General features: G+C 38.7%; 1 protein-coding gene across 7 annotated transcripts in view; it reads left to right on the top strand.

The window, feature by feature from the left end:
- The first annotated feature begins 503 nt into the window (after positions 1 to 503).
- igsf9ba (immunoglobulin superfamily, member 9Ba) overlaps positions 504 to 16,716 on the top strand; it is an 88,735-nt gene continuing 72,522 nt past the window's right edge. For all 7 annotated transcript variants that reach the window (XR_008642394.2, XM_055196281.2, XM_055196284.2 and 4 more), the window contains exons 1-2: positions 504 to 805; positions 13,447 to 13,644. Coding sequence is in view for 6 of the 7 variants with exons in the window: in XM_055196281.2 (XP_055052256.1) it covers positions 742 to 805; positions 13,447 to 13,644 (262 nt within the window). In the remaining variant the exon portion in view is untranslated. The remainder of the gene's footprint in view (positions 806 to 13,446; positions 13,645 to 16,716) is intronic.

The following is a 16,716-nucleotide window of genomic DNA, read 5'->3' as shown; positions in this document are numbered from 1 at the left end:
GTCTGCAGTTTGGGTCTGGTGTAAGAGAAATACAACATATAACACTTCAGCCACACCCATGCTTTAGTGTATATTTGTGTTATGTTCATGCATTCTTTCCATCAGAAATGTCACGTTCAGAAGATACGTGGATGCACAACTGAAGTTTACTGGAACTGCAGTGTCAATTAAAATCTGCACAGATCAAAGCTTACAAGCACTGCAGTCTTGTCCATAAATGTACATCCAACATATGTGCCATTCAAAAAAAAAAAAAAAAAGGGTGCACAATGGAGAAGATCCCAAGAGGTGCAGACTTTGGTTTCTGTTAATGCGCATGATACTGCAGCAGTTGTACTACACCAGCAGCACACTCCAACTCACCTTGAATAAAATCGTCTGCCATGCCATTTTACTACCAGGGGGCGGATGATTAACCAATACACGCCCCAAAGCTGCACGGGATTAGCCAATCAGAGCGCGACGGGGGCGGGATCGCAGGCTAAATTCCCACACTTGGTTTCAGTTCGCAATATCTCCGTCTTCCATAAAGGCGCTGGTGCAGGTGCTCTGTGTCTCCGGGGGAGGATGCCATAGGAAGGACGGGCAGGGGAAAGAATGAAGGAAAACGCTGAGATAGGAGAGCACAGGATATGATAAGCAGGGTATCCGATTGGAAACGGTGCGGTGCGAGGAAACTGAGCATGAGAGATTTATTGAAAGGGGCACTTTGAGCTATTACTCCTGGTCGGCAATAGTACTATGATTTGGTATGTGGCCACTTTGATAGCAAGTGTTTTTAGCACCCGAGGAACGGCAGCTCAAGGTGAGTTGAAGTGCGGGATTTTGATGTTGCGTTTTGGTTAAAACACCTTAAGCATCGCATTGTCTGTGTGAAATGATGCTGCACGTGACACTGCTGTGAATGCACAGATCAATGCATTTCTTTCATTTTCGTAATTCTGTGAATAAGTAGGATAAAAGTTCACAGCGGGTTATTCGAGCTCGAGCGATTTCTAAGTGTTTTTTGTACGTCGTGTCATATTAGGGCACGAGCCAGACAATTGAAGGCGTGTATTGGTCGCTTTGCCCGTTACAATGTGTCCAATCGATTGATGGCTGCTTTGATGATAAATTGTGTTTTTGTTCTCTATAAAAACACAACCGATCGCGGTGCATCCATCAATCATACGATTTGTACGGGTTAGGACGTTAATACTGAAATAAACGACAATATCATAGATGAAATACTGTCCAGAATTGCAGTTAGTGTTAAAAAGGGGCGTGCAATGCTGAATGGAGACATGCTGCGTTTGTCTGGGCTACTACAGCCTGTTTACGCACAGACACACCGCAGGCGTTTTCATTTATTTGCAGTTTTGCGTATAATATTGCGTATTATAGCCATTGCTTAATCACAATGCATGCATGCAATTTAAGAAAAAAACAGTATGCATAATATTCTCGTTGTTATTTTCTGTGCACATGCATTGAATTGTTATCCTTTCTTATGTCATACATGTATTTAAAACGGTAGATATTTGTTGTCGAATGGACTGGCTTAACCTTACATTCTCATCTCTGTCCAGTGAGAGGCGCTGTTTCCTCCTTTAATTGCAGGGGAGGCTGTGTGAATCATACATATATAGTAATTGTCTAATTAAACCTACTGTAATTTGAGTCATGTACTTGCCTTTAAATTTGAATCGACCATTAAACTTGTGACTGGCATATAAAATAATGGCACATTGGCCTATAACTTGTTTCTTATCAACACACAAATTCCAATTTATACTTGCATTAAACCACTCAGTTTAACAAAAATATACAGATGGTTTAGAAACTGCATTTAATTAAAGGGGACATATCACGAAAATGTGACTTTTTCCATGTTTAGGTGCTATATTTGGGTCGCCAGTGCTTCTATCAATTTAGAAAATGTGAAAAAAGCAACCCAGTAACTTAGTTTTGGTAAACCATTCTCTGCAAGCATGTGGAAATAGGGAATAGGTCATTGACATTTGCCTCCCCTTGTGATGTCAGAAGGGGATAATTCCGTCCCTTAGTCTGCACTATCCAACCACAGCACTGCCATTTAGTGCAGAGATCAGCTCATTTGCATTTTAAAGGACACACCCAAAAACGGCACAATTTTCCTCACACCTACAAAGTGCCAATTTTAACATGTTATAATAAATTATCTATATGGTATTTTAAGCTAAATGGGGACACCAAAGACTTATTTGACATCTTAAAAAAGTCTTGTGTAATGTGCCTTTTAAATTGGTCATGCAACATATTAAAAACTTGAGTGATTTTTTAAAAATCTGTGTTAATAATGTTCACAATTCCTGTTTTGCAAATTCAACAGCAGCCATTGTGAAGCTGTCATCTGGGAGCATCAAGCATGTTGTAATGAGACAATGTTGGCGCACAAGTGGCATAAATTGGGGCTTGAGAGCAGAACCACTTACTGCTTTGAGTTTTACTGATTGACAAAATTGTGGCTGAGTTGCTTGGGTCTGTCAAGCGGTTTGTTAGTAAAAGTCAGCTGTTTTATATTTAAGCATCGCAAAAAGACAGCGGTTTATTTGAGATGATGAGAAGCACATTACAGCTTTATTAGATGTTGGAGGAGATTATGTACTGCAGCGATAGCTGAGACAGTTAAAGTAATTTATCTAATAATCAAAACCAATGAAATATATAGTGAATTGTAACTCCTGTGAGAAAACATAATGGAAATTGATGTACTATTTTATATTTAGATTAAATGAACATTACCTGGATAAAACACAGAAAAACGTCTTTGTAACTTGACAAAGAGCCTGTATTTACAACCTAGGTGCTACATTTTTATTACCGGAGTGCTCATAAAAACTCCAGTAAGTAGATTTGATTTATTCATGACTTATTAACATAAAACCTTCAGACATGTATTAAACCAAACTGGAACTTATGCTCCTTTGGTATCATGCAGAAAAAGGAAATAATGCATTTAGAGTACACCTTTGCACCTTAAGATTTCATATTAGTACCTCACACGTACCCGAATGGTACATATAAGGCCCTTTTTAAAGGGTACTGCCCAAGTGACAGTAGATGTTATAATGTTATGAAAGTGACCAATAGCATGTTTTCCAGAGCCTGACGGCAAACATCATTTTCTGCATTGGTGTCACAAAGCATTGCAATAAGTAGGGACAGTCTCTATCTTTATAAAGCTGTGAGGAGAGACTCGTGGCACTGTCTGCAGATTGCCGGTAATGGACACCTCTGGCAAAATTCCCTCCCCCTACCTTGCCAAGCAGTATTTGTCTGACCTGCAGCCCTCTGACCGCTGGGTGCATATAACAGTGCTTGTCCCGATCCGCAAAGAGTGAAAACTAACGCCTTACTGGGATGCGGCTCATAACACAGTAATACACTAGTGTGATCTTTGACGGCATGGACTGCAGTGACCCAAGAGTCAGTGTTTGGGGTCCTATTTTAACTTTTCTAAAATAACACCTGAGGGAAAATGCGTCCATGTCAGGACCCTATTCAAAAGGCAAGCAATGAGATTATATAAAGAACCAAAAGTAAAAACAGTTGAGTTATCTCACACATGGTTGTCTGAAATAATGGTCAGCGGTTATTATACAAAAAAATTACCAATTGGCCAATCCGCATCAAGTACTCGTAAGCAAAAATATCAAAACTTTAAAGCTCCTGATGCTATAGAAAGATGTCCAAAAATGGCATGTTTTGTAGTATTAGTAGAAAGACCATGAGATTGCCCTGTCATTGCAAAATGCATGTGTGAAACTTTATCGATGAGGAAAAAAGACTCAGTGCACATTTACTTGAAACTGTAAATGCAACACATTTTTTGTTGGTGAGCTTGATGTATTTTAGCCTGTACCAGTCAGTCAGTTAAGAACAGTGCTGCTGTCAGCGGTTGTAAGACTGGGGTGAGATGTAGCAGCGTGTAAGGCCAGTTGAGATTTGGGCAGACTGCCACAGCGCTGCCTACATCCTCTTCCAGTCTCACCTTACAGACTGTCTCCAGGCCTCCATAAGATGGGTCTCCGTCGGGTTTGGCTCGTGCCGTTTCCCTCACTGCCATAAAATATTCAGCAGTCCTTTCAGACGTACCGGACTTCACAATACACTGTAGGTGCGCCCTGTGCAGTTGACTGCGTACTGCCGGAGACTGTACTTATTAAAATAAGCTTGTGTACAGTAAACCGATGCTGGTGCATTGTGTGCCACACACAATTTGCATTCAGTTAATTTGTCGCCGCATATCTTTTTGCCTTGTTCCTGTGAAATATTACACTGGCGTTTTTGTGCTTAAGGATAGCGGGCGTAACTCCTTGTGCTTCGTGTTCCTCCCCAGGGATACTTTACAGTCTTCCACTTCCTTCCCCCAGGCGTAGCTACTGTACATTAACCAATAGCCGCTGCGCAGCGGAGACGCCGTTGTAATGCAGGTTTGCCGGCTTCATTATTCATCATATTTAAGATGACGTCTTATTAAGAAGATCCCTTACATTGTTCTGCCTGGCGAATGTGTCGTCATCCCCTCTGATCTTATCGTGGCGGAGTGTAATGTGGAAAAGATGCTGATGCTTTGCTTTTTGTTTTTCCTCAATATGGGATTTCCTGCTGAGAATGTGCATTTCTTTCTTACCTGTCATCAGTTTGAACCGTACCGTGATCAGATGCCAGTTCAAGTTTTTAGGCGTCTTCACATCTACTTTGCCTTCCTGCCTCTGTTTGTGTTCTTTCTATATTTGAGCTTCTTATTAGCTCTGATTTACTGAGATTATACTCGGTACAACTAGTTCAACAGTAAGGACAGCCCCGCTCATTGTGAGAGATTTGAAAAATGTCACTTATGACCCTAAAGGGCCAATGATGCAAAGGTGCAATGTGGGAGCATCTAGAGGTGAGACTGTGAATTGCATCCAATGGCTCAGTCCACAGCTCACCCCTCCCTTTCGAAATGCATAGTGAAGCTACGGTAGCCCACACAGGACTAACATTTCTTACCCAGTCTCACAAAATTATGTACCTATAGTCATTATTTTTCCTAATACTGTCACGAATTTCCACATTTTTTTGTGATCATATCACAAATTTTTTGTTTATGTGTCATTGTCACGTATTGGTTACTCAACTGCGTTTTCCTATTTTCAAACTAATATCGCTTTGGTTTAGGGTTAGATTTGGTGTTTGCGTTAGGATGTCACTTTTTAAGTATTGGTTTATACTATTTTTTTCTGACGTGACAATTAGGGATGCTCCGATCGATTGGCCGCCGATCGGTATCGGACGATAATGGCATTAAATGACTCGATCAGTACTTGCTAAATTTGCCGCTAAAATCTTATGAACCGATCTTCTGTTTATTTTTGTCATCATAGGCCTCTCCTGAATGCGACTGCAATTAGAGAAAATTTTTACGTAGTGAGAGCATTTTTATAAGCAGTTGCGACGTGCAGATTTGTATTTCTCGCTTTGCATTTACAGAGATATGTATATTTTCTTTGAGGACGCGCTCCGGTCAACAGCGCGACACGTCTTCACATCCCCATTAAACAGCGCATACAACACATATCTATCGCGGACAATTGCATCCTCATGCCGAACGTTTATTATTTGGATGCTTGTTAAAGTTTTGAGCGTTTAAACTTTCATTTTCCTCACAACTGCATATGCCTAAAGGCATATTAAATTTCTCTTTGAAGGAGAAATATTTGTTGTGCTAATTTATTTGATTCTCTATTAAAACAATAATATACCTAATTACTACAAGTAATATAACAAAGACAACATCTGTGGTATTACTTTATCTAGAAAAAATTTTACAGTTACAGTCATCAAAGAGCTTGCATATCAGCTTGAAAAATCGTTATCCGCACTGGTATTGGCCGATCACGAAGACAACAAATCAGTGATCGGTATCGGCCTGCAAAAATCCTGATCGGAGCATCCCTAGTGACAATGACACATAAACAGAAATTTGTTATACGATCACGAAAAAACGTGGAGATTTGTGACAGTATCACGAAAAAGAATCAAAAAATTACATGACTATTGGTACGTAATTTCATGTGACTGGGCTAAACATTTCATAGTCTGACTATGCGTTCACACCAGACACGGATAAAGCGAATAAATTGCGATATTCACATGTAGTTGGATGCTTAAACATTTTGAGTTAACTCGCTTCATTTCTGCCTGTGCTCCCTACGTCGTAATCACGTCACTACTAGGGCAAGCTCCTGATTGGTTAAGGCACTGTGAATATCCGCAAAGTTTAGATTGAATTACGTGCTTCAAATGCACAAAACCCTCAATTCGCGCTTCGTCATTCAAGCAAATCGCGTCATTCGCGCCGCCTCACTCGTGCGAATGCCGCCGCAGGATGTCTGTCGTGTTTTTTATGGACTTAACATGTAAATCACAAATCACAAATTGGGCCAGGAGAAAGAAATCCTTACTTCTAAGTCTTTACTACAGTGCCTCCCTCATTTGATTTTGTCTACTCAAGCTCAAGTATTTTTAAAGCAGTGTCTAGTTGGTGATACGGTGCTATCAAATTCATCATGTTCAGACTCAGAACAGATCAGTAAGTTCAGAGACACCAGCCTCCAGATGGGCCATAGTGATGAGTATGCCATGCACGCCATCAGATGGACACCTACGGCCCTGCTATAGTGATGGCATCTTGTGTTTCCATTGAGCAAAGCAGCCATCTGGTGTCTCAGAGGTCTCTTATTTCATCTGCTAACTTTTTTGCTTTTTATGAGTCACAGAGAGGGCACTGTTACTTTTATCGTGTAATACTTGAAAATATTTGCTTCGGTCTATATTTGAGAATATTTGTTTTTGTCTAACATGAGGTGCATCCCAATTCAGGGGCCGCGTCCTTTAATGACGTCACCAAGCCGCGACGAAAGCTCATGCAGCTTCCAAATGAGGCCTTCGTTTCCCCTGAAACCTTCACAGCCTCGGCTATCCAAAGATTCAGTACGCGCCTGTGACGTCTGGGTATTTTAAAATAAACAATCATAATTGTAGTTAAATAAAATTGACGGTCCTTGTCACTGTTTTACTATTATAAATGATGTTTTAATGATGTGAATTAATATTGTTGCTGCAATAGTATGCATGATGCGTTTTACATTTACATTTAGGCTGCGTCCGAAAACTTAGGCAGCTGACTTGTTGCCTCGCTGCCTCCTGGGGCAATGACTTCGGAGGCATGAAGGCAGCCAAGAGAAACGCTTTCAGACACACTTCAAAGGCAGCGTGTTCGAAATATGAACAGAGAGTATATATATCACTTTGTGATAACTAATCACAAAACTACAATACTAATTTTTCGCTAGAAATGCAATAAAAAGTGTAAAAATATTGATTTATTCAATGCCTCATACGGCAGCAATTTAGAGTTTTCAGACGGAGCTTTAGTGTAAAGATAAGGATAGAGAAGAAAATATTAGCAAGTGAGGTGTTTGCGAAAGAGATGGATTTTTTGCCGATTATTAAAGACTGCTACAGAGTCAGCAGATCTTGTCGCGACCGGTATAGTGTACAGAAGATTATAATGCAGTTTGCGACATCATACAGTATAACTGTCATTTATTTATTTTTGCAGGTGTTAATAATGGGTGCACCTAAAATATTTAAATCAGTTTAGTTTTTTTTTTTTAAAGAAGGAGTGTACACATACCTTTGCCAATGTAGTCGATGTTCATATCTCTGACACACGTCTGTCTCCTTAAGTGACCTTGATCGGGAACAGGCTTACATTCAATTACAGGTTTATCAGTGGTCTATGCAGCTGAATGGGTCAGTGTCCTTGAGATCTCACCTCTGCTGTGTTCTCTATTTGATTGCTTATTCATGATGTGTCCCAATGCCCCTTTTGGCAGGGTGACTACCGCTGCCTCTCGTGCAAAGATTTCACTCCATCCCGGTAATGGACGGTGATTACTATTATGTAGTATTAGTTTATGCCATTAGCAAGCATGAAAGACTGTATACAGAATGATTTAATCTGTGTAACTGCATGTAATTATGATGAATGTAAACAAATGAATGGCAACATGCTGAAAGAAGACGTGTTTATTCATCCTGATAATGGATCATTTCATCTGCTAGTGTACGGGCCGTTTTTTTTAATTCAGAAGGAGTCGACTCATTCATGGTTTGGAATGGTTTGAGGTCGATTATGTAATATTTTAATCAATATTTTATGTTTAGATTAAGTGTTCGGTGAAAAGATGTTTTCTGTTGAAGGGGTGGGGCGTAAAATGACAAATTTAGGCTGAAATGTAAACATCAATAATACTTAAAAAGGTGCACTAGACAGGACTTTTAAATTAACAGTGAAAATGTTTATATTTAACCCAGTAATGGGTTAAAACAACCCAGCATTTTGGGTTGAAACAACCCAGCAAAGATTAAGGTACAATCCAACAAGTTGGGTTTGTCTCTTTTTTGACCCCAAGCTGGGTTTACAAAAAATGTATTTAAAAAAAAAGTGTTATTATGGCTTTCTTACAATTTAAAAAAAATTATGCAGCTGGTTGCCAGTAACTTACTGTAGAAGATAAAGACTGAAAATGTTTCATGTACATTTAACCTTGAAAAAACTGTTGACAGTAAATAACATAAATGTAAAATCTACAGTAAGTAACTGGCAGCTAGTTGCCAGTAATACCCAGTAATACTGTAATTTTTACAGAAATATTTCACAGTGTATAGCTCAATTGGTAGAGCATGGTGCTAACAATGCCATGCACTGCAAAAAATGACTTTCTTACTTAGTATTTTTGTCTTGTTTTCAGTGGAGGTATCTAAAGATTCTTAAATCAGGATGTATTTTCTTGATGAGCAAAGTTACCTGAGAAAAATAATACTAGTTTCTAGACAAAAAATATACAATTTAAGTGAATTTGTGCTTAAAACAAGCAAAAATATCTGCCAATGGAGTGAGAAAATTTTACTTGAATTAAGTGTTTAAGAAAAAAGAAATCTTATTTCACTTTTTTTTTTCTCAGAAAATTTTGCTTGTTTTAAGGACAATTTCACTTAAATTGTATATTATTTGTCTTAAAACTAGACTTATTTACTTAGGTCAGTTTGCTCATCAAGAAAAAGCATCTTAATTTAAGAATTTTTAGATATTTCTACTGAAAACAAGACAAAAATACTAAGTAAGAAAGTCTTTTGCAGTGTGGTGAGTGGTTTGATTCATCAGGATATGCAAACAATGACAAAAGTGTGTACAGTGGACACGCCTTTGAGTACAAGATAAGTCATCAATATTTTTAGTCAGCCCCCCGCCAAAAAAGTTTGTAAAGGTATAACAGGGATGGACAAAAAAAGTGCAATTTTGATATGATGAGGTCAAAGCAATGTGCTATTTAATATATAATATAATAATAATAAGGCATATCCTCCTATAACACGTTCACTCTCTCTATTGTAAGACAATACGTTTATCCTAGTAAAAAATGTATGTAATTAGACCGTCTTCCCTACAAAATGTTGCATTTTCCAACAATGAATAATTTACCAGCGATGTGCCGTATTCCCCTCATTTGAATAAGATCCCCGGGAGCTGCATCCGTGATTTCCTGGTATTAAGACTTTAATAAGCTTGTACAGTAACTGACTGGGTGAACATCTTGTGTAGTTCAGTTTTGGCACTGTTATATTAAAAAAGGCAACAAAGATTTTAGATGATATCTTAATTCAACCTCTTCTGTGCTTCAGCTTTAATGTTTGCATGCTTGGTCTCCCTGTTTGTTTCTAGCTTCTTTGCTCCTTGTAATAAACTGTGCCGGTCAGTGTTACAGTTCCATTAAGGAAATGAAAACAGCATTGAATCTGACCAGACTACTTGTTATGACCTCATAAAGGATGTAAACTGGAGAGTCTGGATGGCAGTTCAACTTATCAGATGTGTTTAGCTCCTCAAGGTCATCATTCATTTATAAATACACGTAAATATACTGAAGTGAAGTTATATGTGATACTGTAAGTCATGTGAACCTAACAGTCAAGGCAATATACTATACATAAAATTAAGTTTCAAGGTTGTATGGATCACTGTAGCCATGTATAATCCCGTGTAGATGTGTAAAGTGAGTGTTGAAGAAGTCGTCATGCTGTTCTTTTGGGAGGGGAAGTAGGCACAAGTAGATTAAGGGCTGAACAGTCACGTAAGTTGAGCCAGTACAGGGACCTGATGCTCACAACAACTTTATATTTTGTGTTAAACTGGAGTTTTTGGAGACCAGTGTGACTTCTTTTCGAGGGCGCACGATGAAAAGCTCATCACAACATGTATTTAGCCCATCATGTGTGTGGCTCGTCATTTCAAAGTTGTGTTATCATGTAAACTTATGTGCATTATGTCAAAATAAGTGCCTGCTGCAGACACTTCAAAGGGGTTTATGATAAAAGAGATGCTCGCGTTTGCCAGATTCTCGAATAATCTCATGTGTAATCAAAGTATTGTTAAGTTAGTGTCTGGCGAGTATTTTGTGAATGTGAGCATCTCTTTTATCATAAACCCTAGTATTGTCGTGATTGTTGCAGGCAAAAATCCTTAATCTTGCGGCATGTTTTCTTAAAAAATGCGACGGAATATGCGGGATATTTATGAACTTTTATGCAATGAAATTGCGGGAACTGTTTGTAGCTTTTCAATGATGTTCACGTCACATAATCACGTCACTTCATAACGTTCCCATGGCAACAGGGGACATGGCTGCACTTGTGTGAAGTAAATGCAATTTTTCAACTTTCTGATAAGATTTATATGATTTTTTGCTACGAAAATGCGGGGATTATGAAATCATGCAATCTTTGCATATTTTGCGCATGGAAATCTGCAATTTATGCTGCGAAAGTGCGGCGTATTAAAAAAATGCTGATTATGCGTTAAAACCCTTTCGACGCAGCTGCAGCAGGCACGTATTTTGAAATGACGCATGATGCACATGGTTCAGGGTGGTTGACGCAACGAACACATATTTTGAATTCGCGCCCCTCGGAAGAGAAGTCACCGTCTGCCACTGCCTGTGACGTTGTTTTTCGCTAAGATTTTATTTTACGAAGGATAGAAATACCTGTGTACGTGTGGTCTAGGCCGTAGTCTCTTATTTTGATTATTTTATGAGCTGTTTTTAGTGACTGGAGTGACTTTGATGAAAATCAGTGTGCAGTTGGTACGGGTGTACAGTAAATATTCGAAGAGTTCAAATGCAAAAGCCACTAAACTCAACCTCTGTCAAAAATGAGATAATGATTGTAAACGAAAGCTCACGACATGTACTATTACGTTCATCAAATACTTTCACATCAAATCTGCTTAATCCTGGCCTTGGCCATTTAGAAATGCAGTTTTTTTAGGCAGAATCCATTAAGAGCCTGATTAAAAAAATGGCAATTAACAAGAAATCATTCCAGATGCACTTAGCAGGTTTTGCATCTGAGCTCTCTCTCTCTCTCTCTCTCTCTCTCTCTCTCTCTCTCTCTCTCTCTCTCTCTCTATATATATATATATATATATATATATATATACATATATATTTATTATTTGTATGATACAGCTGCAAATAAGTATTTGAACACCTGTCTATCAGCTAGAATTCTGACGCTCAAAGACCTGTAAGTCTGCCTTTAAAATGTCCACCTCCACTTAATTTATTATCCTAAAATACATGCACCTGTTTGAGGTCGTTAGGTGCATAAAGACACCTGTCCACCCCATACAATCAGGAAGAATATATATATCAAATCAACATTTTGGAACATAAATGGAAAATATGTAAAGTAGCAATGCACTGATACAACATGTGTGTGGTGATGCTTATACTCAGAATGATGTCTACCAATACAATACATACAGTACCGATAGTTTTGCTTTTTACTCCTTTCAAATTATTATGTAATAAAAGTAGTGCAGGGCTTACAATAAGCCGATGGCAGATAGTGGAAAATAGCGATACCAATTATAGGCCGATATATTGATGCATCCCTAACATAAAGTAAAAAAACTTAGTCTTTAGCAGAAAAAAAAGAAAGAGAGAGAGAATTTTCATTTGCTGGTGAAATATTTCTTTAATGCATTTTCACACGGCAAGTGATGTGCAATTACTAAAGCAGGTAATACAAGTTAAGATGGAAATCAAGACCCAAATGCATTTATATATCTGGTTAGCCGACTTAATGTGTTAATTATGTGAAATTGCAATGTGCAATTCTTGATCGTTCATCATTTTTTAATAAGCGTTCAACAGTGCGGATGTGCTACACGGTGACATTTAGTCTATCCTTACAAGGCTAAACGCAGGGCTCCCTGACCCACATTTAAGCGCTGCTGAAATGCTTTGAATCTGCTTTGGGCTGGTCATGTGCAGTGAGTTTATGAGTTTACATGCACCCTGTTGGCCTCTCATTAAGCTGTACTTTGCGCTGCTTTACACAACAGTAGATAGGATTCTGTGACTGGAGATTCTAGCTATACTTTAGGAAAAGAGTCATTAAATCTGCCCTGTTTTAGTCCGAAAGCCGTGCTGGCTGAATCAAATAAAGTGGATTAACTCTTTTTTTTTTTTTGGATAAAGCTGATTAAACTGGTAAACAAAATAACTGGTACATATGAGTTTGGTTGAAAGTCAAGAATGGTTCCTCAAATCTGTATTTTTTTATTTGTGTTACATACTGAAACTTTTTTTTAATGATGCTCAGTTTTGTAAGATGATTACAGTACATATGTTGTTGCACAGTTGTAAAAGAAAGAAACGAAAGATGATTTTATAACCCACTTTACCCTAAATGAATACAAGTACTGAATCACTTAGTTTTCCATACATTGTGTCCATGGTAAAGAATGCAGCGTCAGCTGGTCGTTTGATCCCGGAGGTGATTTTCCCCTTCATTGAGACGCTGAAGTCGTGCTAACTCTGATAGAGAGGAGACCCGCTGAAGAAAATCCATTCCCCCAATATATTTTCTGCTGAGGCAGGTACAATGACCTTTAGCGTTCCGATAGGTCACCCGTAGGCATGTGACGTGCTCAGGCATTGATCGCTAAAACACTGGTCCCTCTATTGCAAATTCTGTCCAAGTGTGAATTAGCTGAGATCAGTGAGCCGCGTGAATAAGCCTCTTGTCATATCATTAATGGTAGACGGGACTTTTCACCTGCTTGGCCGTTCATTTGAATTAATAATTACATGAGAATATGTTTGTTTTTTTATTTCTTGTATACTGTGGTATGTAAATAAGTGGGCGTGGTCTCACATGCATGAGTCCATTAGAGTGAAACTGATTATTAATGTCATTAAATGTTGTAGTCCTATACTTTCCCACCTTATGAAAATGCTAATAATACTGTACAATTGGTATCTTTTATGATCTGGGCTGATTTCTTTGTTGTGTTTTGTGGTCCAGGTGCCCACGGAGTGAGAGAGGAGCCCCAGTTTGTGACGGCCCGTGCAGGAGAGAGCGTTGTTCTGGGATGTGACGTGAGCCACCCTCTAAACGGCCAGCAGACTCCCTATGTCGTGGAGTGGTTCAAATTCGGTGTGCCTATCCCCTTTTTCATCAACTTCCGCTTCTACCCTCCTCATGTGGACCCTGAGTACGCTGGTAAGCACAAGGATTATTTCCAAGCCCAGGGTTAAAGAGCCAGTAAGATGACAATTTTAAGCATCCTATCACTGTTTATAAGTCCCGGACAACAGGTTTAAATGCATGCAAGGTCAAAAAACACTGTAATTTTCTCAAAATATAAATAAAAAATTACCCCAATTCTCAGAGATCCCCAAACGATTTGTGTGAAGCTGTTCAACGACTCGAGTCTGCCTAAACCCCACCTTTCGGTAGCCTACTTTGCTCTGATTGGTCAACTGACAGAGTGTCTTTGCACAGATCAGTCGCACAGACCAACAATAGTGCAACATGTATTGACCTCGTGCTAACATGATTTACTGAGAAGACATTGTCATCATCAATACACATCATTCATCATTAATCCAGGCAATAACAACGACGATTGAAACTAACATTTTACACTCATTTAAGCATTTATGTAAACTAACCGGGTCATAGCAAAACCGTAAGTGAGCATGCGTTAGCCGTTTGCTAACGTGACTCTCTGACAGTAAATTAACAGTTTAAACAACGACCACATTCATCATTAATCCAAGCAATACAAACGACAATCGAAACTAACAATTTTACACTCATTTAAGCATTTATGTAAACTAACCGGGTCATAGCAAAACCGTAAGTGAGCATGAGTTACGTTAACCGCTTGCTATCGTGACTCTGACAGTATATAGAGTTTAAACAACGATATCATTCATCATTCATCCAGGCAATAACAACGACGATTGAAACTAACATTTTACACTCATTTTAGCATTTATGTAAACTAACTGGGTCATAGCAAAACCGTAAGTGAGCATGCGTTAGCCGTTTGCTAACGTGACTCTCTGACAGTAAATTAACAGTTTAAACAATGACATCATTCATCATTAATCCAAGCACTACAAACGACGATCGAAACGAACAATTTTACACTCATTTAAGCATTTATGTAAACTAACCGGGTCATAGCAAAACCCTTAGTGAGCATGAGTTACGTTAACCGCTTGCTATCGTGACTTTGACAGTATATAGAGTTTAAACAACGATATCATTCATCATTAATCCAAGCAATAAAAACGACTATAGGCATTTTACACTCATTTAAGCATTTATGTAAAATAACCGGGTCATAGCAAAACCGAAAGTGCAGCATGCGTTAACCGCTTGCTAACGTGACTCTCTGACAACGACATCATTCATCATTAATCCAAGCAATAAAAATGATGATAGACATTTTACACTCATTTAAGCAAGTATGTAGCTATAATCATACTTACAGGTTGTGGTTAGGAGACGCATGTTGTTCCAAATAAAGTGGGTACTGAACCATCTTTCATTGCCAAACGTCTAAATCCCTCCGTTAAAAATTAATTTTAACCACTGACTCTTCACAGCCAGACACGTTTAGTATATCCCTCCTTGAAAAAGTCTCCTTTGGTAGTGAAAACAACGCAAACTGAAAACACAGCGTGAGGTCGAAAGTAACAATTCACTACTTATGTTTAAAGTGAAATTATACTGAAGTCGTTTTACATTTTTACAAAATTCCACCTGGTATTAATAGACCACACTTGTGAGTTATTGACCACAGCAAAAATATATCTCTACAGTTTTTACTGTTTTTGGATCAGTGGACGCTTCAATGTTTTATAGGGTGGGTAAGAGCACCATCTAGTGCAGAGGTCCCCAACCACCGGGTCGCGACCCAGTACTGGGTCGTGGACAAGTTGCCACCGGGTCGCAAGAACGTCCCGAAAAAAATGTGTATAATAGCCGCGTAAAAGCTTAATCGGGTATTTTGTACTTTAAGAGCCGACTTCAAATAACATTGATCATTTCCACTTTTGTACAGAGCCGCGCTCTCTCTCTTTTTCTCCGCCTCTCTCTCTCTACCAGCGCATCAGCGATCACATTGCTGTCATAGTTTGAGCATACAGTACTTCTAAAACACAATCGATCAAAGAATTGCGGAGGTATGACTTTATGAATTATTTGCAAATGTACGTCGCAATGATGTACATATGCGGAGACGTTCAACTGTGTGACAGCGCAAATGACTGAAAAGTAATTATTTTATTTTTCTTTAAAACTACTTCAGAATTATCCATCGATCGTAGGACCATGATCAAAATAAACTATTAGGCTAATAATATTTTAACGGCTACACTTTAAACGTAGGTTTGTTAGGAACCTAAACTTGTCAATCATTATTAATCATGGTAAACGTGAGTCTTCGTGCCTCTGCGCCCAGCCGCAATTCTTCTGGCATCTCTCCTCCTTCACTGCATTTTTCTTCTCTTCTGTTACTTGGAATTGGTTCTCGAGCCCGACCAAGATTCGAGCTGCCTTCGAGAACAGCAAGCCAAGTTCGTTTAGGTTCCATTAATTATTAAGACTAAATGGGAAGGCAAACTAGTAAAAACAATCAAAGTAAAAAACAATCCGCCAAAATATGGTTTTACACGTCTATAGAAAATATACTATAGCCTAAATAAAGCTTGTTAGGTTGTTATCTTTACTTCCGTTTAAAACGTACATTTCAAAAAGGAGGATTTTCAGCACGTTTGAACAGCAACTCAGCGACCCCAAACCCCCCCCCCCCCGCAATTTTTTTTTAAAGGTGAAACCGGTCCGTGGTGAAAAAAAGGTTGGGGACCCCTGATCTAGTGGATAATAGCGGAAATATGGATTGCCATAAAAACTCGCCATTGGCAGGGAAGCGTTTTCTCTTGATTGTCGAGATAATTTATAAATGGCGGGGAAAGTGTTACATTTGTGGAAGTACTTTGTTTGTTGGCTGCTTAGCATGAAAGCAAGTCTTTTGTGTGAACAACAGAAGAAAAACTCAGAGTAGCTCTTAATACAGATTGTGAAACAGTACTTTACATGAGATCAGGCTAGTTTAGCTGTTTTTGAATAATAAATGCCAGTCGCTGCATACGAAATCACCTACTTCCATACTATGTAGTAGGCGAAAATAGTAAAGACGAATTCATAGTATTCAAAAAACAGTATGCGAAAAAGTACCCGGATCACCTACTACGGGTATAATAATAGCGGCATCGGGTC

This window comes from Misgurnus anguillicaudatus, chromosome 24 (assembly GCF_027580225.2).
Source record: "Misgurnus anguillicaudatus chromosome 24, ASM2758022v2, whole genome shotgun sequence".
NCBI lineage: Eukaryota > Metazoa > Chordata > Actinopteri > Cypriniformes > Cobitidae > Misgurnus > Misgurnus anguillicaudatus.
The sequence above is the reverse complement of the archived record's forward strand: the minus strand, read 5'-3'. Positions and strand labels throughout refer to the sequence as shown.